The 23,216-nt window shown below is 44.1% G+C and overlaps 1 protein-coding gene across 1 annotated transcript; it reads right to left on the bottom strand.

Moving 5' to 3' along the window:
- Nucleotides 1-1,027: 1,027 nt before the first annotated feature.
- DIPK1C (divergent protein kinase domain 1C) lies at nt 1,028-19,276 on the bottom strand. The gene is made up of 4 exons (XM_066561106.1): nt 19,036-19,276; nt 13,282-13,959; nt 9,664-9,828; nt 1,028-7,639 (listed from the first exon to the last, which is right to left on the bottom strand). The coding sequence occupies exons 1-4, from the start codon at nt 19,216-19,218 to the stop codon at nt 7,421-7,423; spliced, it is 1,245 nt and encodes a 414-aa protein (XP_066417203.1). The 5' UTR covers nt 19,219-19,276; the 3' UTR covers nt 1,028-7,420.
- Nucleotides 19,277-23,216: the final 3,940 nt, after the last annotated feature.

The following is a 23,216-nucleotide window of genomic DNA, read 5'->3' as shown; positions in this document are numbered from 1 at the left end:
TCGGTGTTTCCACAGAGATTTCCACTATGGAAGGGGAAAAGTGCTGGGCTGTGGTTAAACATCTGCATTCTCACTTTTATTAAATGAGTTTATTGCTCATTTACTCCTGCCTCTGCCCATTTAAAAGTGCAAGGAGCCCCCATTCTCCTGCTGACATGAATCAGGAGCACACACTTAAATGCCGTGGAATTATGCTGGTGTAAACCCAGCCTGAGCCTCCAACATGCCAGTATCACACGTGACTTCATATTCCTGGGAAAATGGATGCAAAATGAATGAGGTGGAACTGAGAACTGTCCCTGCATAGTCCATTTCCAGGCTTTTCTGTGGAGCTTATCACTGTCCTGTCCAGCTCTTGGCTTCATTTCTTCTCTTGTGAAAGATATCTGTTGAAATGGCAATGGAAATTCAGGCAGTATACTTGCATTATCTAATGCCTCTTCAGTGATATTGCTTTGGTTAATGTAACACTGTTTATCCAATATTTTCTAAGAGTTGGAAACTAGAATCTGATCCAAAAAATGTAACTCTTTAATTACTTAAGAAAGCTCAGCGAAATCAATGGGTAAAACCACAGAATTTGATTAAGCATTCTGTTAATTTTTCATTATTTCTGTGCACTATGTGATGCTCATTCATGTTGCTAATTACTCTTGCATTTCCTCAATTTATATAGAATATAGTATGGAAAATAAAACCCCAGGCATTTAGGTCTGCCCACTGAGCATTTGTGACATGAAATTACAGCTCAACAAAGGAATGCCTGAGGATCTGTGCACACACTGCCTTTATTCCATGAAAAATAGAATACAAAGTCTAAAAGAAAGACCATGGCTAAAACATTCCAAGGAATGGTTTTTTCCTCCATGCTCTGGTCACAGTTTTACCGAGTCAGATGCAGGCTGAATCCGTGTATATGCACATCTGGACATATGTTTGGCAAAGCACTTACATGAGCATATATAATCTAGAATCAGATAGACAAATACTGGTATCATTACATTAAAAAGAAATTCTGAACACAGGAGTAATTACTTGGATATTTATTTAGCTATTGTTAGACATTTCATTCCATTAAATAGGCCCTGGTTCATATAATAAATATTTAGCCACTGATTAACTCCCTTCAAGATTAGAATAGTATTTAATAACCTTGTACAAGAGAAAAAAAAACCAAACAAAAAAAAAACCAAAGAAAAAGAAAAAACCAAAAAAAAACCCCCACCCCCTCCCTTTTCCCAGCTATTCCCTTTCCTGGGATAAGGGGAAAAAATCAATTTCCTAAGGACAAAGATACAACTTGAAATCTCTGACATAGAAATGAGAAAGAAGTAATTACCATAATATGTGGAATTTGGAGTAGTAAACACATTGTGCTTTTTTAAATTTTCTTTTGAATTGGAAAGAAGCAGAGGGCTTTGAATTATGCAAATGGAGAGGAATGTTAGCTCATTAATGTACATGGGATATTGGTTGAAAGATCTATTGTTTTCAGCTACTCTTATTTAACTTCCTCTTAGAAATAAGAACTGACCTCTGTTCTTTCCTGCAGCTTTGCATGTCGTACCTTTAAGAGAATGAACCCATCCTGAACTCAAGGCAGTTTGTTTTTTTCCTGCTGCAGCATGAATCTTGGAGAGATTATAACCAATTTAAGCAGGATGGGGGACTCTGTTTCTAACTAGCTAGAAGCAAACTGCTAAGGAACCAGCAAGGGAAAATGAGAGGTATTCACAATAATCTCCAGCTTGGATTACATGTATCTTGAAAGCACTAGCAGCAGATGCTTGTGGAAGTGATTATGCACTGGATCATAGGCACATCCTTCTGGCTGCCAGCATCACTTAGGCACATTTTGTAGCGTTGGAAAAATCCCCTCCGGTTTACAGGGGAAGGAGCTCAGAGTACACTGCAGAAGGCACCAAGAATTGTGGTGTTTAAAGGAGCTCAGCAGTCCCTCTGCTGCTCTGGAGCCCAAGCCTGCAGGATCAAAACTTTACCCACAGGATTATGGATTGCAGCCTTTCAGGGATTTCAGCATTTTGCAATATTTTAATCTATAGATATAATAACATTTCTAGTGAGAAAAACACTCCCTCTTTTTGGCTGACATTGTTTGTTGCTAATTAGGGCAGTTTTATGCATTTATGTAAACAGTAGTTCTAAAAGCTTTTTCCAAGTGATTTTATTCTGTTTAGTCTTTAGGCTGCAGATGTCATTACACAGCTCCACAGTCTATTTGACAGATCCTTAGACACATATAACAAATGGCTTTGGTCATGGCTGCACTATATCCCCTGTGCTACTACACTTTCTTATTTTAAAGTAATGGAAAGTAACAATGGAAATGTTGGGATTTTTTTTCTCTCAATCAATTCATTGACATTCTCTGATTTTTCAGTATGGAGTCTCCTATCTCTTTGGTTCTGAGTTCAATTGTCCTGGATTTTCATTCTTCCAAGCATCTCATTCTTTCCTTGCTCGGCATTGCTGTCTTTTTTTGCTGCTGAAAGCCCAGTAGCCTTTCTCCTGATTTCACTGAGGATCCAGGAAAGCGGCAGCGACTGAGGCTCCTGCAGAGTGACTCTGCTTATTGTGTGGACTCACTACAGGTGGCCTAGACAGAGGGATTTCATTTTTCATTTGTACTAGGCTTCACAGGGCATCTGCAAAACAGCCAATCTGGTTGTTCACATCTGCTGATACAGAGGATTCTTGGTTGTTTTGTAGTTGGCTGTCCAGATGTGTACACTGCCATCACAACTACAAGGCTCCCATATTACAGCCAGAAAGTCATTAAAAGCTGTAATTTATCACCCTCCTGGCTGTTACACATGACAATATGATTTGCTGAAAGACAGGCAACCTGGTACATGGCTTCTTTAATTTTTTTTTGTTTGGTTTGGGTTTTTTTGTTTTGTTTTTTTTTGGGGGGAGAGGGTTTTTTTTGTTGTTTTTTTGGTTTTTTTTATCTACACCAAAATAAATAGGCCAACTTGGATTTACATTTTATTACAAAGGAAAAAAATTATCAGTGAGGAGTCCCTAACCTCTTCAAGTACATGATCCCATTTTTCACATTTAGGTAATATGCTGTTCAGCCAATGTTTCTAATTAAAAAAAAAAAAATTAAAACCCTTCTCTCTCTTCTCTCCCAGTCCCAAATATCTGTTGTTATCTCTAGTGGTGAGCAATGCATCTGAATGCTCTCAGATTGGGAGATGCTGTCAGGGGAGTCTGGGCAGTCACATTAGGGAGCAGTAGTATCTGTAAGAACAACTCTGGCTACAGCAATGACCTGCTTTTCTGGGCTAGTCACCATTGAGCCAACCTAGAAACACAAGGGGGACCACATAAACCCTTTAGAGCAAGGAGTTCTGCTCTGTTTTGTACCATCCTAGTGCTGACTATTGCTTGCAGATGTCTTTTGCAGAGCATAAAATGCCAGCTGGAGAAAATCAGAAGTAATTCTGTGAAAATCCTGAGCAGCAGGTTGAATTTATCTTTTTTAAAGATTTCCTAGGGATGAAGTAGACCTCCAAGTGGACTCACCTCTTGTAAAATGTGGGAACAGACTGTGTATTTGGATTATTGCAGAGTTGAAGCACATGCTGCTAACTGAGATGCAAAGAATGAATAAACAATGACTTAATGCCATTCCTGTTTCACAGGGAGCCATAAATATGGGGTAGAAGTTGCTGACTAAGGCACTAATGCAGCAAGTGGTAGAAATTAATCAGGAGGTAATGCCACTTTTATAGGGCAAAAAGGATATGGGAAGAGACTAACAGAGCAAAGGGATGGGGCTGAGATCAATTGAATGGGAACAGACATCTTGGACTGAAGTGGCTGTTGCCAGCACAACCAAATGCTATTAGTGAACCTGAGACTCGGGGAAAACCAGCAATGGAATATTTTGTCACAAATGACCTGGGGAAAGGGAAAAGAGCAGTGTCACGGACATATTTTATGAAAAATTCCTCTTTTATATGGAAGGGATGAGCAGTGGGAAGAATCTTACACAGTCTTTGTAAAGCTGTGGTGCACTAACTACCAAAGAGGGGTGGGCAGTGCTGCCAGGGCAGCATAAAAAGGGCTTTGTCAGAAAGGAGCACCAGTCCTGGGTCTTCCTGTCAAACACATTCCTATATAGATTTTTCCACCCAAAAAAAAAAAGATATTTTCACCAAAAATGTGGTTGTAAAATCACACAGGCTCAAATTACAGCAGTTTGTACTTGTCTCCTTAAAGTAAATGGGAACTAAACCAGTGCCTTAACTTTTTCTTTCTGTCCCAGAGACATAAAGGCACAGCTACTGTTTTATTCCTGTTTTGGTCATTGCTACCTGTGCTAGTTAAATTACAATATTTTATTTGCTTCACTGCTACTGCTTTCTCTCCTGTTTCCCAGGATTTAGTGACTTTACAAAGCACATAGGGGGCTATGAAGAATCAAGTCCTGTGTTCACAGAGCCTGTCAGATTCTCCTTGAAGGTGTGCACCAAAACCTGCCTGGAGCTGGCTGCATCACTGATATGTAATCTCACAGCCCAGCCAAGGACAAATAACCCAATTGTGTTGATCTTGAGAGGTTTCTGAGGTTTCTCTGTATCCTGAAAAGAAGTGAAACCTAATGTCCTGGGAAAGTGTGGTGTGGGGGAAGGAGGTCCCTGCCAGGTGGAGGTGGCTGCAGCCAGGCCCTGAAGGGTTTGGAGAAATCTGTCAAAGGCAGCTTCCCTTCCTACATCCTGCCAAGGAAAAAGGATCTTCTGAGCAGAGTCACATTCCACCAGCATTTGGCTGCCACCAGTTTTCATTTCACTGTGTTTTTTCCCGCCTGTTTTTAAAGTGGAATATCCCACCCAACAGAAATTTATCCTCTCTGAAATGCAAATCTGGAAATGGGAAGGGGATCCCTGCCATGGGGGGAGCCTGACTCTGCTGCAAAGCACCAAGGGTCTGTGTGATGCCTGCTTTTCCCTGAAGGCACTCTCTGAGCTTGGGAAGGAGGAAAGAATGGGACCAAGGAAACAGGAACACAATGATATATAGTAGCTTCAGGTCCCCCAGCAGCATTTGGGACCTATATTGAGTCCCTCCTGACCTAGCAAGGATCAAGAAGGCGGGATTTGTTGTGAGGGAGCACAAAAAATTATTTGTGTCACGAAAGCACAAATGCCAACTGGTGATAACATAATTACACGACTTGGAGGTAAAAGGTTACCTCAAGGCAACATCACCAACTTAACTTCATGTTCATTATTCCTGACAGGCACTCACTCTTGCCTGTAGTTAAAAACCACAATTTGTGAAGTCTGATGATTTCCCAGATGATTTGTGTCATATCTTCACTGTTTCTTTCTATCAGAAAGCCTGCAGCAAATGTCTTACCTGTTTTCTTCCTTGCTACAGTTTAAGCTCATTGCTGGTCATATCCACCAAGGAAATCTGGATAGCAAAGTTCTCTCCTATTCTCTTTTTATTAACCTTTCAGTTTCTGAAGAAAGTTATCATGTTTATCTTCAGCCTCTTCTTCCCCAGACTAAATGTCACTTTATTGAATCTTGCATCATAAATCATGTTTCTACAAAGGCTGACGTATTTTTTACTTCTTTTTTTTTCTATTTTCCCTTCATCTATCTTTTCTTGTCTTCTCTCTAACTGATACTTTACCTATCTTCACTCCCTTGACACAATCTGATTCTGTCCTTAATTATTTTTTCCATCTATTTCATGGCTTTGTAACAGGGCTAGTTCTGGAATTTGTGTTTCTTCTTATTCTGCTTTGCCTTCCTGCTTTTGCAAAGAATGATCTTAAAGTATTGAAGGATTCTTTGCCTGTCTGGTTAAAGGAGAAGCATGGACTGAGAGCAACTTTATCATTCAGGATCTGCTAAGCTGGAGCTCCACCTTAGCAGCAGCTTGTCCAGCCCCAGGCAAAGCATCTGACCTTGTTCTTGTTATGAGTTTCTTGAGGCCTTGCATGATTTTTAAAAATATGATAGCTTATTGCAAGAAATATATATAAAAACACACTAGCACCAGTCTGAAAATGTGAGATAGGTTTTAAGGGGTCAAGGTCTCCTCAACAGCTCCCATTTTTCTGGTCACAGGCAGTCTTTAGCTTTACTTTAAAGAACCACACCAGAAATGGAAAGTTTATGTCTAATTAGCACTCACAGGCTTCACAGCTGTCATAAGGCTGAGGGACATAAAGATGGAGCAGATTAAGAGTTGGTACATGTCTCACATCCACAAACCAGTATTGTGGATCTCAAAATTGATTCCTCAAACTGAGGGCTGCCATAGGCTGCTGGGATTCCTGTTTGTGGGGTTTGTAATGTCCTCATGCCAAAACCAGTTCATGGGGACGTTGCCTGGTACTGGGCCTACACACTTATAATGTCTCCTGAACCCATTTTAGTTTCTCCAGCCACAGCTCTGCACATTTGAAAGGCAAAGTTAATGTTTTTAAGTTAATCTAGAGATCTTTATTTACGTAACTGATTGCAAGATAATGAATTTGTACAAAACATTTTCCTTTTGTTCATTAAAAAAATACCATGGAAGAAAACTCTGCATCTGGATATTGTTCTGTGCAAAGGACAGATTGTTGACATTCCTGGGCAATTCTGCTCTCTGGCAAAGGAGTGCTTCTTATCAAGTGCTCTGATGTACAAGTGCCTGAGGGCTTGTTCACATGGGAAAATCCAGTAGCATTATTCATACCTCTTCACTGCAGAATATGAGTACCCACATGGGAGCTCAGCAGGGGTATAATTATTTTGCCCTAGAAAAGTCCAAAGTACCTTTATATAATTTTTCCCCAAAAGAGTTAGCAATGGCACAGGTAATGCAATGGCCCAGAGGAAATGCATTTGGGGACATCAGGAAGGACTGCTTTGTACAAAAGCAACTCTTTCCTTGTGTGACAGCACATTTCTCTGTTTGTGATCCCCTCCTTTGGTTTTGTTTTTTTTTCCCACGCAAAATGCTCTGTATCTACTGTAAAAACTCACCTCATTTGACAGAGAAACTGAAACAAACACCATGCATGTACTTATTCACACCCACCCATTCTTTTAATTATTGATCGAGTTTTGCTGCACTTACACTTTTCTTCTGTCAGTGCATCCTCTGAGCACCACACTCAGACAGATGCTATCTGAGCAGTGACTGCAGCCCAGAAGGATGTGCTGTATGCTGATGGAGAGGGGCAGTGCTTCCTCAGGAGAATAAGCAAGAACAGAATCCATGTAAAGCAATTTAACATTTTAGAGGGTATCATCAGGACGTGCTGCACCTGCAGCTATGAACTTCATTTGCATAGCAGAAAAGCAATCTCTGTGCTGTAAAATCCGGGGTTAGGAGGGGTGACAGAGAGACTGGGGTGTGGCCTTTACAGTCCTGCCCTTTGTGCCTACTCTGGCCCTTGCAGCTCTCGCTGGGTGACCCTCAGCAGGTGGTAGAGCTCCGAGAGGGATTTCAGAGCCCTCTGGTGCCCCGTGGCACCCGTGGTGTGCCCCGGCTGAGCACACTCCTGCACAGCTTTCTGCAGCTGCAGCTGCAGGGGCAGGGAGACCAGCGCTCCTCTGAGGCTTGGGGAAAACCAGCGACGGAATATTTTGTCACAAATGACCTGGGGAAAGGAAAAAGAGCAGTGTCACAGACATATTTTGTGAAAAATCCTTTCACTAGGATCTTTTCTTCTGAGAAGCTGAGAAGCTTCAGCTTCTCCATGTTTTGCTGCTTTGGAATGTGATTTGGAGAATTGTTTACCCAGTATGTGAAATTGTTTTTACTTGATAACCAATGACAGCCACCTGTGTCGAGGCTGTGAGCAGTCACAAGATTTTATTATCATTCCTTTCTATTCCTTGCCAGCCTTCTGATGAAATCCTTTCTTCTATTCTTTTAGTATAGTTTTAATATAATATATATCAGAAAATAATAAATCAGCCTTCTGAAACATGGAGTCAAGATTCTTGTCTCTTCCCATGTCAGGATTGCATGCAAATTCAACAGAGCGGATCATTGTGTTTCAGGAGCTACCACTAATGTCCTGCTCCTTCCCTGGGACTGTAGCAAAATGTCATCTGAATCCAAAGTGCCTCTAGCCATTCACAGAGGGAGGTATAGGAAAGGAGCATCCATAAAGGCGATGCTCTAGCTAAGGGATGGCCCTTCTCAAGCTGCTCCTGCACTTCACACATCTTAGGAGTGGCTGGGGGAGCTGGGGTTGTTCAGTCTAGGAAAGGGGATGCTGAAGGAGGACCTTATAGCCCTCTCTAATTACCTGAAAGGAGGTTGTAGCCAGGTGAGGATCAGCCTCTGCCCCCAAGTGACAAGCAATACAAGGGGAAATGACCTCAAGTTGTGCCAGGGGAGGTTTAGATTGGATGTTAGGAAAAATTTCTTTAACAAAATGGTTGTCAAGCGCTGGAACAAGCTGCCCAGGGAATTAGATGAGTCGCTGTCCCTGGAATATTTAAAAGATGTGTAGATGTGACACTAGAGGTGTCATCTGTTGGTGGACATGGCAGTGTTGGGTTAACAGTTGGACTTGATGATCTTAAAGGTGCTTTCCAACCTAAATAATCCTATGATTCTGAATCATGAGTGGTGAGGATGAGGGGGTGGGAGAAGCAGGCAAAAGGCCAACAAGCTACACCCCCCCAGCCTTTCTGTTTTGCCAGTGCCTCCCACCAACACAAACTGGGTGAGCTGTAAGACACCTCATCCCAAAGCCAAGAACCCCATGGACACCCCTTCCCAGTACACCCAAACACTGCATCTGTAGAGTGGAGAATCACAAGCACTGCTTACACTTGGACAGCCTCAACTTTCACAGAATCATAGAATCACTAAGGTTGGAAAAGACTTTTAAGATCATTGAGTCCAAGTGTCAATGCAGCACTGCCAAGTCTATCACTAAATCATGTTCCAAGTGCCACATCTACAAGTTTTTTGAACACTTACAGGGACAGTGATTCCACCATTTCCCTGGGCAGCCTCTTCCAATGCTTGACCACTCTTTCAGGAATTTTTCCTCATATTCAACCTAAACTCTCCCTGGTGCAGCTTGGTGTCATTTTGTCTTTCCTACCACTTGTTACTTGGGAGAAGAGGCCAACACTTCACTGCATCCTCCTTTCAGGTAGTTACCAAGAGCAATAAGATGTCCCTGATCCTCCTTTTATTCCAGCCTAAAAATCTCCAGCTCCCTCAGCCACTCCTTGCAAGACTTGTGCTCCAGACCCTTCATCACTCCATTGCCCTTCTCTGGACATTCTTCAGCACCTCAATGTCTTTGTTGAAGTGAGGGGCCCAAAAATGAACACAGGATTTGAAGTGCAACTCAAAAATGTGAGTTTACCATCAGTGGAGACAGGGAGTGCTAATCCCCTGTCCCTGCTTACTCTGCTCTCCTGTCTGTGCCACTGGGCTAACACCTACAGAAAATCATGGCAAATAAACACTATATAGAGAGAAAATAAAGATCTGTTTATGTGCCCCAAGATGAGATTTCTGAACAGGACATTTACATGGACACGTTTAAAACCCGACTGTCTTCATCTCATAGTCTCCTTGTACATACCGTGCATTTTATAGTCAGTGTGATTTTAAAAGGAATGGATGCATAAAACAGCTGTGTCTACTCACTTGCAAGTTGTTATTGGCTCTCTGTGCTCCACATTTTCTGATTTTCAGATTGCATTTTGAAAAGCAATCAAAGAAATTACAATCTTCATCTCCTGTGCACTTCTGTTCCAGGATGTCCCTCATTTTGGGTTCAAAAAAGGCCATATCCACATCAATGGCCACCACCTGTGAATCAAAACATCCCATCAGATCTGGCACGGCACAGCCTCTGGAACAGGGCTGAGCAAGCATTCTTTGCTGCTGGCTTTGGGAAATGCTGTGCTGAAAGCATCTGCTGGTAGGGAACTGGGATCACAGGGGCTTCATTTCACTTAACTGAGCCACACTCACCTTATAAACAACACTTTTTAAACAAAACCAGCCAATGTTTATGACACCAGGAATGGAAAAATTATTTGTGAACAATATGCACCCCTGGGGTCAATTGGATTGATTCACCTTAAAGTGGACCTATCCAATCTGAAGACGGATTTACTTGCTGGTGCCACAGATGCAGATGGCACCTCAACCTCTCAATTACATGATGGTGCACAATTACCCATGGACCAGACAGTTTCATTTAGAACTCAGCATTCAGACTAAACCCCTGACTTTGCCACTGTGGAGAGGAACAGTGGGATATGCAAGGATAGCTGCACCTGGTACGGCTCCTGCAAACCTGTCCTTGCATTCTGTGGGTTTGAGTCTGTTCAGCTATAGGAGATCCCTGACTTTGCTGAAAGCTGAGTCTGGCTTTGTGCAGTCTTCTTTGCTGTGGTTTGACACATTTTATTGTGAACAGTTCTTGTTCTTATAGTCCAGAAATACGTCCTGTAGCAGAGTCCAGCCAGAAGCTGGTCACAGCAGAAAAACCCTGAGTGAAAGGGGTCAGTCCCTTTCCTCCCCCTGGCAGGAGGCTCCCAGATGCAGCACAAAGTGTTGGCAGAACTGCTGCCTGTGCTGGGGGTGAGACCTCTCTGGAAGCCAAGGGCTGTGGGCTCAGTTTCCGCCAGTGCCACTCCACCCCTGAATGCTTCACTTAAAGAAATCACAGTAATAAAGAGGGAAAGAAAGACAGAAAGCCAATACAGGGATGGCAGCTGCCTGATGTGAGCCAAGCTGTGGGTAACCACAGGGAAGGAAGCCTGTCTCCAACATCAGGAATGTGGAGCCAGCAAATGTTCACTGCTGCATTTCACACTTGACAGTCAGGATCAGGGATGTTCTCTCTCAGCATCTGACACACATTTTTGTGGAGGAAAAGGTCTGGGACCTGGGCAAAGCAGAGTTACTTGGGCTCAAGTTATAGTTTTATTTTTCAGATTCGACCTCCCAAGTAACAGGAGAAGATGAACAGTGTGACTGGAACAGCAACTGGATCAACCCCAGGAACTAAAGATGTCTGGTTTGGTAGAAGGCCAAATAAACCTTCCACAGGCAAAATAAAGAATATAGTCTAATCTTCATTTTGTTCTACTCCTTTTTCCATAGGGAAAAATCTTACAGAGATGAGGCATATCTTAAAAACATAAGTATTTTTAAGCATTTTGGAGAGTTCTATGATGATGTAGCCTAAGGAATTTTACATGTTTGGACAGACAGGCTTTCTTTTTTTTTTTTTTTTTGGATTCTTTACTTCCTAAAGCTTTCTGTGGTTTTGCTGTTCAGTTCCTTGGAGAAGAGACAGTGAGAGAAGTGCAGGGTTTCCCCAGTCCCAGCATCACTGTTCCACCTCCCAGGTGGGGTCTTTGCCAGCACATTTGACAATCTTATCCATTGCTCCACTAGGAAAAGCAGCCCCAGTTCCCAAAAACGTGGCTGCCAAAGGGTTCAGTGGCTTCACTGAAATTCTTTTACAAAAATGTGTGGGCATCCAGCTAGACCCTGTGAAGACACATGTGGCTGACGCTCTGTCTATAAACAGCTATGTTTTGGTGGGCTTTGCTATGATCATAGCTGATGAAAAAAGTACCTAAGGAAATATAGGAAGGACCCAACTTGGCTCATGATCTGATTTAAAGTCATGCTTAATGTGCTATAATCTGTCCAGTTTTCTCTGAAGTATTGGTAAAAGAGGAAGCTCTCCCAGAGCACTGTGCATTCACCCAAACCTCCTTCTAACTCTGTACCTTATGTGGCTCCATGGCAGCTTAAATTTCTCCTGGATGATCTACCAGACAGCTCCTCTCTGTGCTGCAGGAGAGCGCGTGAAGCCTGGAGGCTTATCCCTACCATATGAAAATAAGCCTCAATGTAAAACTATTGCATTCCAAGTACATTTCTTTGGGCATTAGAAGTCTCATTACTCAAATGAGGAATAGTGGTACAATTGTGAGGTTTTTTATTATCCTATACAAGAAACCAGCAAGTGAAAAAGTTGCTTAAAACAAACAGAAGAGACAAAAAAGGCTGCATTGCTGTGTTCCCATTCTGGAACTGGTTGGTCACAGAAAGATCCTGGCAAAGCAAGCTTCACCAACAGGATTCATAAGACAAAACACATCCGGTATTCATCTCCTTTCCCTAAATGGAATCTATGTTCCTGTAAGTAGGTTGTGAAACAGATGCTCTGGCCTGTGCTCAGCCACAGGCAGCCACAGCCCTGAGTAACTGAGGAAGATGGGCAAAGCCTGCCTTTAGGAATTCCTGCTTTGCCTAAATAGTGGTACAGCTTGCTTCAGTTTCTTGCTGTAGCTCCTCACCCGTTCCCTGCTCAGCTGCTGTATTGCACCTGAATAAACAATGAGAGGGGAGGGAAGGGTGAAGGGGAAACACTCTAATTGCTCTTAATGGCTGTGTGTTTAGGTAGTGTTTGTCTAGTACTCTGAAGATACAAGTGTTACATTAACACTCAGTGAGTACTAAAAATAAAGTCCCTGAAAATGCTTTATATTCACTCAGTGTGCAGAAACTCCACTGATGACACTGCAAATTGGGGGCCTAAATTCAAACACTCACTGCACGGTACCTCCAATCTGTAGACAAAATTCCAACATAAACCAGAGGAATTTCTGTCCACAGAACGAATGTGAGCTGCACTACTACTTAGAAAATATACACAGCTATCAGGTCAGAGTTACAGCTGCACCATGAGAAGTCAAAGAGTGACACTAGTAGGGAGTTTCATGTTGCTGTCCTTGCACAGTTTCCAGACCAGGTAAGCTGACCACCAAAGCACAAATATGTGTGTTTGGATGTGGGGAGTTCCCCTTGTGTCAGACCATGAATTCAGCCTTAGCTTTCAAATTCATACAGTTTTTTCATTTCAGCATCACTACCAGAAATATGACTCAAATTACAGCTTCATTTAGAGCTTTTGAAATCTCCATGTCTCCAGGAGGCATCCCTCACCACATCCAAGGGACTTTGCACCGGTGCCTTTGAAGAAGTGAAACAAAACAGAAGCGAGCAAGAAGTTTTCAAAATAAGCAGCAGGATTTAGCCCTCCAAAAATGTGGCTGTACACATTACAAAGAGAAAAAGCAGCAGAGAATCTCCCTTGATGCTTGTAAATTCATTGGCTTTGCAAAAACTTAGCCAAAAGCTGTATGAGGAGGGAAGTGTCATTTTTACACAGTCACCTTCAGACTAGAATTTGACCTCAAGTTCCTGGAACACCACCCCAAAGGCCCAGCTTACCGTGAGATCGTGCCTGATAGCGAAGTTTTCTGGTTTGATGTCGCACAGGTGAAGGCGGTGAGAGAAATCATTATCAAAGTGCTGCACCATGTCCAGAAAGCTGAGTGCAATGTCAATGATGGCTCTTACCCTGCTTCTGTGGCCAGTAAGGGAGGAGCCCATCACGTTTTCCAAGGGAAAAAGAGTTTTGTGCCAGGCATGTCCAGCTGTGAGATACTCCACAGCATAAAAGTGTCCACAAGAGCCAATAATTCGTAGCACATGTTTGCTGAAGTCCTGCAGCAAACTGAAGTAGATATATTCTTCCTGCTGGAGCAAGGACCACATGCTGGCCACCTGTGCTTTCCAACGTGGTCCCTTCTTCCTTGTCCACAGGGGCCCCATGGTATTGTTAGACAGTTCTAGCCCCAGGGCATTTTTGACCTCCAAAGCTACCATAAGCAGAAGCTCTGTTTCAGGGATATCCTGTGTTTCCACCTCCTCTAGCATACTGAGGTGCTGGTAGCTTGAAAAGCTTTCTTTTTTGGATTTCAGTATGATGGGCTGGCCTCTCCAATCAGCCTGAATGACCTTCTTACCTCTGTCATAGTAAAGGCAGTGTTTGTACACCAGCTTCTGTGCCACACACAGGTCTTCACAGAGGTCCCCAGTCAGGGCTCCGCTGCTGTAGTCGAGGCACTGGAGTGAAAGAGCAGAATATTCATAGCAGAACCATACCCCTACAGACCATGCAGAAGAAAGACAAATAATGAGCAACAGTCCTAAGCTTGAGAGGATTGCAGCAGTCATGGAACTGCAAACACACACCTACAACCATTGGGTTGTTCAATGGTTTTTCAGAAGTCTCTAGAGATCTATTACCAGGGGAGTTTTGCTTCAAAACAGGGATTATGGGGATGGTAAAGGGCAAGCTTTTCAGGGGCAAGGAAAGGGACTGGATGACCTGTTAATCTGAAATATTTTACACATACGAGTTCAGTGGGACAAACTCTAACCACTTGGGCTGTGCTGTGTATGATTATGGGTTGTAACGCTTTAAGGCACAGAGTAATGCAGCACTTCTGTGGAACGTTCAGGGCAGCATAATTTAGACATTGCCACTAAAACTAAAGGAAAACCCATGTGTAGCTGGATTTCTGGGACATTCCACAGCTCTGCATGTTTCAGCCTTGCATTCAACATGCTCTGAAGGAAGCTGTGATAACCTCCTCCTGTATCAACAGGAAACACAAGTTTCATTCAATGAGCTTTGGACAAAGAACTTTCAGAATTTTTGAGTATGTAAATGCTGCAGAACACAATGACTCTCCAGGGTTTATATGTAGTTATCAGAAGTGACATTTTAATATTAATTGCTTCAATATTTAATCTTTTATTAACTGGAAAGAAATCAGTCTTTGGAAACAAGGGAACTGCTGCTTGATGGTTAAATGGTCAATGGAAATTAGTGCAAGAACTGCAAGGATTCCCTCACCAGTTCTTCTCAAGCCAGAATAATTTCTATAATATCAGTTCCAAAAGTGGAGGCAGTTGATGTATTCCTATGGTCATTCAGAAGTGCAGCTGTAGGGACTGCTTTGGGTCCCTCAGTAGAGGGGATGATCAGAGGTCTGTGGTGAAAGGGGAATAGAGGGGATGGTGTAGAAAGCCAAACATCTGTGAGGCATCTTGACAGTGTCATCCACCTCCATTGCTTTCTGACATTTGAACCTTCACTTAAACAAACTGGCAGGTCCCCGCTGCACGTGCAGAACTTGCAGTGGCTGCCTGAGCCCCGCCTCAGTTGTGACCGCCTGTTACAGGAGGAACGTGATCAGAGCATTCAAGCAATGTATTTTCTTGGGACAGTCCCTGAGGTGTGCACATCAGAGGAATATGTTCTGATGCCAAGCAACATTTAGAGTCCAGCCTTAAACAACACGCCTGGGAATGGGTGGAGGATTAAGTCCAAAATCCAAGAATGGTGATCAGTTGACAGAAACAGCTCACTGAGGGCAGTTCAGAGAGACATAAAATCTATTTATATTCTGATGTTCTCACAGCCAAAGTGGGAAAATTCAGTGCCAGCAAGGAGAGTCAGGTAGGCAAATTCTTGCATGAGTGTCTGGACACTGAGTCCATGCATGGACACACGCATCTGCATTCTCATCCACACCAGGATGACCAAAGAGATTCACTCAGGCTTCTGAGACTCACTCAGACTCAGATCTGCAGACTACAGAGCATGCAGATCAATGTTCTTGCTTTTGAAAATTTACTCCTACTAATGTAATACAATTTTACTCTACCTTTTTAAGTAGGAAATGTAGTTTTCTCGACAAAAGTAGGTTAGCAGTTCTCACCATCTGGAGCTCAAAGCAATTTTAGAAAGAAAATTACAAACAGAAGAAATTTTTCAGGGTTTCTGTGGATTGTAAGTATAAGCACATTTAAAACTCTATTGACAGACCACAATCTAATTCTCTTCTTGAACAGTAAGAGAAGATAGGACTTAGTCATGTAATTGGGTTCACATGGGTGGACACTTGCCCCTGTGGACAATTTTACTGTGGTTCATTCTTGGAGGGTTCACATGCACATGGACTTCTGGCATCTAAAAGAACACATGACCATGACCTGTAGCCAAACATGTCAAGGCACAGCTTATTTTCCTTTGTTGACATCACGTCATTCTTAATGGCATTAGTGAAAAAAAGTTGTTGTGGAAAAAGCAGAGTCAGATTTCACAGGCAGAGGAGACAGGTCCTTTTTGAACCTGGTTGCTATTTAGGACTTTTCTGCTGTTTTTTCAGTTGACGCTATAAATATTTGATTATTAACCTAGCATCTGACAAACAGTGTTGGAATCATATTCTTCTTACAATGAATGTGTGCAGTGTTTTGCAAACTGGGATCTGTGAAAGAGGACTTGACCAAAGAGCCCATGGACTCACAGTGATGAAACACAGATCAGCCTTCCAGAAGTGTATTCTCAGCTGGTCACAAAGGCAAGCAAGGCTTTCAAAAAGACTTCCTCAAGGAAGCAATCAAGAAGATTGAACCATTTCCTATCAGCCTTTTAGGCACAGTTTGCTCTGGTAGTTCATCTTGTAGCAATTATTTGACCCTTACATCCATTCTAAACACACAGTTTACAGGACAGTGTTCCATCATACTGGCATAGCTTGTACTGTTGTGCTCCCTAGTGTACTAGCTTCCATTTTATAGCATTAAAACACAAATTTGGTGGACTGAAAGCATTTAACCAGGTAATACGGATTACCCTGCCATGACACAATGGACCATTTATTATTTACCAACACAGGAAGTTTACCACTAACTTCAGACTTCACTATACAAGATTGCCCACCATCCTGCTGATAAAAGGAAGAATCAATTCCCCAAAGAAATCTTTCAAAAATGGTCCCCCAACCTAACTGCCATCCCTGTCTTAATGACTGAAGTTTGAGATCTGCTAATAAGACAGTTTTAAATTGACCTAGTGATTGAACTTTGAAAGCCACAGATTCTTCTTTCAGTGCCAGATACTTAAAACTAAAATATGAAAGTGCTACTAAGCCAAAAGCCTTATAAAGAAGCAGCTGTACTACACAAAAATGCACACACAAGCACAGCTTGGACTCATTCATATGTATCTTATTAAAATTGGCTACATAATTTTTAATGTCTTCAGTGGACTTATCAAGATAAGTTTAAAAAGCTGGGTTTAAATGAATGTGAAAGCTTAAATTAATGTAAACCTTGCTAAGGATTTAAATAAATTTAAATAACTCACTCTACCACCATCAGTGCCCTGAAACTGATGTTTTGCCTAGTTAGCTACTACTTCTGTGTAAATGCAATACAGACCCAGGTTTGGAAGGCATCAAAATTAATTGATTTCTCCAGAGGGAACAGAAATTGATTGCTATGGCTTAGTGTGTTCAGTGTGAATGAAGATGAGACTGGCATTAGGAAAGAGCAAGGGGAGAGCTTTTTCTGAGAGTTAAAGTTGGTCTCTGCAAATTGCTATTGCCAGTGCTATTTTAGCCTTCTCAGTGTAGTACACAGCTGCACAGATGTCTTTCTCAGAATAAGAAAATTAAACCTTCAAAAATGCCACTTGAAAGGGCTTTTGCACCCACTTCCTTAAAATATATCATCTCCTACTGAGAGATGACGAGTAAAATAGTTTTTCTTAGAAGTTGATTTTTGCTTAATAGAAGGTGTGAGACTCAAGCTATCAGGTTATTTGTTTCACGGATCAGTTGCACTTTCTGTAACTGTGAAACTCCTGCTAAGTTCAGAAGATGTAGAAAAACTTATCTTGGGGAGGATGAAGACGAGTTCATTTTCTAATTATTCCACTAGAAGGACAAGCCCTTTCTAACGTCATCTGGGAAAACTGTTGCTTTCAAATCTTAACGATACTACTGATGATTCACCTACTCACAGAGAGGCACAGCGATCTCAGCTACTCTTCCTCTGCAAGGAGGGTCTGAACCTGAGCTGTCTCAGTGATAGAGACAACTTTCCAAGCTTGCGACTGAAATCTGATCCCTGGGCTTTTGAAGCCTTGCCTGACGCTTTCCAAACTGAAGAACAGCAACAAGTCTCTGTCCATCTGTTTATTGGTGACTGTGATGGCAAGGACCTGGACCTCCCTGAGCCTGGCAGCTCCGTGCACCTCCATATCTCAGTGTTCTTCCCGAGCACATAAGGGTGAGGCAGGAATCATTCCTTCAGCTGCAAACCTGAGCTCAGCCCTACTTCCATCTGGCTCCTGAGGTACTGAAACTGGAACTCACTGCCATTAAACACATGCTGTCAGGACCGCTGCCTACCCTTGCTTTTCCTTTATTATTCAGAATTAAGGAAAATCTGTGATCAGTTTTTGCTTGCTTACAGTGGTAGATTATTCAATTCCCACTAGGATTCATCCTTTCCCACCTAACCACTGGCACTACAGATACCCTGACTAAGAAACAAAATTGAACTAAAAGCATTAACCCACGCTGCTCCTCTTCTCAAAGTGTTTCCTACACAATCCTAAATCTGTTCATTATTATTTTTAAGGGAAACTTTAATGAATATTCGCAAATCCCTTCTTGAATTTTAACCACATCTTACACACCACCAGACCACACACCACCAGCCCCCACCAGACCATAAAGGAGGCGATACAAGCTGCCTGGCACTTATGAAAGACGACTTTTGTACGAACAGCTTTTCGGCTAAAAACAAACAAAAACCCCCAAACACCCGGAGGAAGGTTTTCCTCCTCCTCGGAGCGTTCGGCTCAGGCAGCGCACCCGCATCCCACGCCCGGGAGACGGCCCGCCGCCTGCACCTGACCTCGCCCCGGGAAGGGAGGCAGGGAGAGGGAGGGAAGGTAGTAGCGAGTCAGGGAGGGAGGGAAAGGAGGTAGAGAGGGAGGGAAGGAGGTAGGGAGGCAGGGAGGGAGGGAGGAATGAAGGGAAGGAGGTAGGGAGGCAGGGAGGGAGGGAGGAAGGAAGGGAAGGAGGTAGGGAGGCAGGGAGGGAGGTAGGGAGGTAGGGAGGCAGGGAAGGAGGTACGGAGGCAGGGAGGGAAGGAGGGAAGAAGGTAGGGAGGCAGCCGCCCGTCCGTGCGCACCGGGGGCGCCGGCGATGCGGCACCTCCTGCGGCCGGAGCCGGGCAGGGCGCCCCGAGAGCAGCCCCGACGGACCGACCGCCCTCGCCTCGTCCGGCCGAGCAGCCGCCGGGAGATGTCCCGCGTCCTGCCGGGGCACGTACCAGCCTGGCCAGGATCCGGTGGCTTTTCTCGTCCGTGCAGCTCTCGGAGAAGACGCTCCTGTGGAGGAGGAACAGCGCAGCGCTCACCAGCACCCAGCAGGCAGCCCAGAGGAGGAGCAGCAGCAGGGCGCATCGCCGCCAGATTTTGAGCCGCAGCCGCTTGAAGCCCGGGATGCCCCTCATCGCCGGGGCTGGGCTGGGCTCGGGCGGCCGCTCCGGCCGCGGCGGCCCCGAGCGAGCGGCGGCGGGGCCGGGGGAGCCGCGCTGCGCCCCCCGCACGCCCGTCCCACTCCCGCCGCCCCCGCCGGGCTGCCCCGGCCCCGGCCCGCTCCCGCCCCCTGCCCGGGCCGGGGCTGCCCTGGCGGAGCCCGGAGCGTCCCTTTTAAATTTAAGCCACGTAGTTCCGCCGGCTTTTGTCTGCGCTCCCCTGTGCCAAGCGGCCCCTGCAGCCACTTGGCGGCTGCTGCCCGCGCCCCCCGCCTCTCCTCTGCGAGTTTCTCACCCGAGAATAAAAGGAGTTTGAAGGGTGATGAATGCTGCTCTGGGAACCCTTTGCAAGCGGCAGCCTGGAGACGGACAGGTCCCCCTGGTGAAAGCTTCGTGTCCCGACAAATGGGAAAAGGAATAAAAAGTTGTCATTTATTCTGGAGTAACTTCTCGGTTTTATCCTCCCGGAGCTAATGGAGGGAGAGAGAGAAGCGACTCAGACGCCCTTTGAGTAACGCAGCGCCCAGCGCCCCTACAGTGGGTCGCCCCTTGGCTCCCCTTGGCTCCCCCAGCCGCAGTGGCGGGGTGCAGGCTGGCCTCCGCCAGCACCCCCGGGTTCTGCCTCCCTCGGGAGCGGCCACTGGGCACACGTTGCCAAAAGAGGCAGGGTGTACTGGGTCCCAGGATGCTGGGGTGGACAGATTGAATCCCTGCCCTCTCGTTGTCTCCCTGTAGCTGTGTCCCTGTTATTGTGCGGTCAGCCCCACCAGACAGCCTCTATTTGACTTCGTTAACCTTTCTGAGAGGTCAAAGACTCAGTTGTTGGTTCCCGTGCAGCAAGGAAGATCCTGGCATCCTTTCCTCACTCCAGGTGCAGATGTTCACTGTCTCTGTTCACAGAACTCGGTTCTGAGCAACACATCATATCTAACTTAACGAGAAATGTTTCCTTGACAAGTCTTTAAAAAGAAAGATGTCTCTATTGATATGATCGAATTTTATCTCACAGAACAGCAGAGGGAAGAACACAGGTGCAGCCTGTGTTATCCACATCTTTTACATGATCAGTGCAGTTCTCCTCTACCTAGCAGAGCAGGGCTTGAAATGGAGCTTCTAAGTAGATGGCAGACTGTGGTAGAAAAGAAAAAGAAAGATAAAAATATTGCTGGACATATTCCAGCTTTCCTTCCTAGAGACTGTCAGTGGGGAGGGAGATGCAAGAAGAGCAAAATTACTTTCATCTCCAAAGTCTCAGAAGCAGAATCATTATCATTAGCCACATCTTCTCTCAGTGTATTTTGCTTGATTTCTCCACCATCTCATTTCTTCACCTGCTGAGGCTGCCTTTTCAAATTTTCTTTTTTCTTTCCCCTGATCCTTTTACTGAGAGGCTTACTTTTGAGGCACTGGTGATACAGTCTGTTTCTTGGGAATGTGGCAAGCAGCAAAGACCAAGGAGGCAGCTAGGAACTAAAAGACTTTAATCCTGTTTCTCAGTCTGATAGGAAATGCTTTCAGAAGCTGTCTCTGACCAGCTTTGGGTGTTCTTCAGAAATTTCTAGGACAATGAGTGGACAAGGAGGAATTTTGCTCAGCCATTCTTCTGTAGGGATACCAGCTAGGCTTGAACACAGCCAACCTTCTTCAGCAACTGCTGCCACCTAGGAGATAAAATTGCAGATCTGCCATATTGATGTCTGGAACAGTCCCAAGATACATCCCACATGGAAGAGGGATGCAGGTGGTGGGGAAAGTCAAGCATACATCCCTACTGCTTGTTCCTAAGTTGTCTGGGTAATAGTTTAGACTTCCCCAAACCCACATGTATTTTAAAGTGTGGATCTTGACTTCTCTGTGTGTCAGCAATCCCCAAAGGATATTATGCATTTTTATTAAATCTCTGTGAAATTCCGTATACGTGTCACTGGTGTTTCAACAACAGCTCTGAAAATAAATCTAATTACCCCTGACTTTAAGCCAGGAAGAAAATACAGAGATTTCAGACCAGGTTAGGTGTCACAGCTGACCTTCTCTAATTGCTGCTGAAAAATAAAGGATGTTCCTTCCTCCTTCCCCTCCTCCTCTGCCACCACCTCCCTGTCTTCCTCTTAGTCTTGCCTGCCTAGTCCAGTCCCTTTCCCCGGTGAAAAATACTCCGTGCTGCCCAGGGAGCTTTCTCAACTTGCTAACAGGGCAGAGAAGTGTAAAGCAGTTTCTTGCCGAGATTATGTTCAGAGAGGCCAGCAAGCCCTGAGGATGCCTCCAGGCTCCTGCAGGGATGCCCACTGCAGGGCTGGGTGCTCTGGGAGGCAGAGCTGTATCAAATGTCTGCACCTTAAAGGTGCAATGAGGTGCTGCAGATAAGGTGATCTTAATGGAAATGGTTGCTGAAAGAAGCAGTCCCGTCCCTGTTTCTACCCCAGCCGTATGCTGCCACTGCTCCCTCAGCAGCTGGACGGGGGTAGTTAGCCCAGCAGGCAGCATCAGGAGGGTGTCTGGCTGCACTTTTCATTTCATCCCAAGATACCAGCTAAAATTCACTGGATTTCAGGGTCTGTAATGGGCCCACATCCTCCTCTTTGGTTTGGAAACAGCTGCTACACGTAGTAAGAGCAATTGTAACTTTAACATGCGGGTATTTGATGCTTTGAAATGACGAAATATGAAGAAATAAACAAAGAAAATAATAATAGGTTTTAATGTAGTTTTAATATTGCTTTAATAGTTTTCATAAAAAATAAAAGTACAAGATGAACGGAGCTTAATGAAGCAAATGCAAGCTGTATGACACTTATACTGGGTAGTTTACCAGTTTCATTTTATGGTAAATCCCACAGGAAACATTTGGAGGGAATAAAGCCCTGTCTTCCCGAAAGATTTCAGTATAGCATTCAGGTGGGGGAAGGGGCTGTATCTAGTTCTCCAGACTCTGAATTTTTAAATATCTCACTGACTTTAGTGAGTGGGAAAAGCTGGACAAGCCTGGTAAATATGTATGTGTGTGTGTACACGTACCTTCTTGTACACATGAACATAGAGAGCTTCAGAACAGGTCAAGAATTGACCCAGAAAGCTTGGATTTAGTAAAACATAAAAGCCTAGGTGGTTTAGGATCAAGTGGTTTAGCGTTTAATAACAACATATTGCTAAATGTGAAATTCAAGTCTAATTTCAGATTTCCCTGAGCTTCAAGGTTGACTAGCAGAATTTTATATATATATATATATATATGTGTGTGTGTGTGTGTGTGTGTCCCTATGTGCTATAGCAATTTTTCTTTAAAAAAATCCTCTGCATCAGAGAACCCTTGCTTTCCATATATATTAAACTGTGGCTGCTTCACGTTGCATTCCTGTGTTCCCATAGGAAGCTATATTCCTATTCTCATTTTGACTGAGAATTAAACTTGATGGACATTAATTAGTAGAAGTTGAATTAAGGCAAGCAATATCAGGGGCAGTAAAAATAATCCAGGACTAACTAAATTAGTTCCTACCCAATTAATCTTTGAATTGATGCTTAGAGCATGATGTCAGCATCAAGTTGGCCTCCTCTTTGTCGCTGTGTTGGGCACATCACAGAATTGCACATCACTGTGACAGTTCAGATGTGGAATAACCAGAGGCTTTAGTATCCAGGAGATGCCTTGGCACAGCCAAGTAGGAGCCTGGCATGGCATCCCCCCATGCTGTGTGCCTCTGCAGGGGCTCAGCAGCTCCTCAGAGCAGGGCCATGAGGAGTGCTCATCCCAAGGAACTGCTGAGCACTGCATTGCAGGCTCAAGTTGTATTATGCTGTTAGACCTTATTTTCCTAATTACTGAATTCTTCATGAAGAAAGAAACTGAATCAGTCTTTAAGAACTACCTTGGCACTCAAGTTGATGAAATGTAAAACTGGTTCATTAGGACTTATTGTTCTCTTTGATTGATTTTATCACCTTCTGTCATTGGTTGTGTATGGAATAGGGTACAT

The sequence above is a fragment of the Molothrus aeneus genome, chromosome 1, assembly GCF_037042795.1.
Source record: "Molothrus aeneus isolate 106 chromosome 1, BPBGC_Maene_1.0, whole genome shotgun sequence".
Classification (NCBI taxonomy): Eukaryota; Metazoa; Chordata; class Aves; order Passeriformes; family Icteridae; genus Molothrus; species Molothrus aeneus.
The sequence above is the reverse complement of the archived record's forward strand: the minus strand, read 5'-3'. Positions and strand labels throughout refer to the sequence as shown.

Coding starts and splice junctions, on each gene's coding strand:
- DIPK1C (XM_066561106.1), bottom strand. CDS start 19,218: ATGAGGGGCATCCCGGGCTTCAAGCGGCTGCGGCTCAAAATCTGGCGG. Junction 13,960..19,035: donor ACCGGATCCTGGCCAGGCTG/GTACGTGCCCCG, acceptor CTTTCACTCCAG/TGCCTCGACTACAGCAGCGG. Junction 9,829..13,281: donor CTATCAGGCACGATCTCACG/GTAAGCTGGGCC, acceptor TTTGATTCACAG/GTGGTGGCCATTGATGTGGA.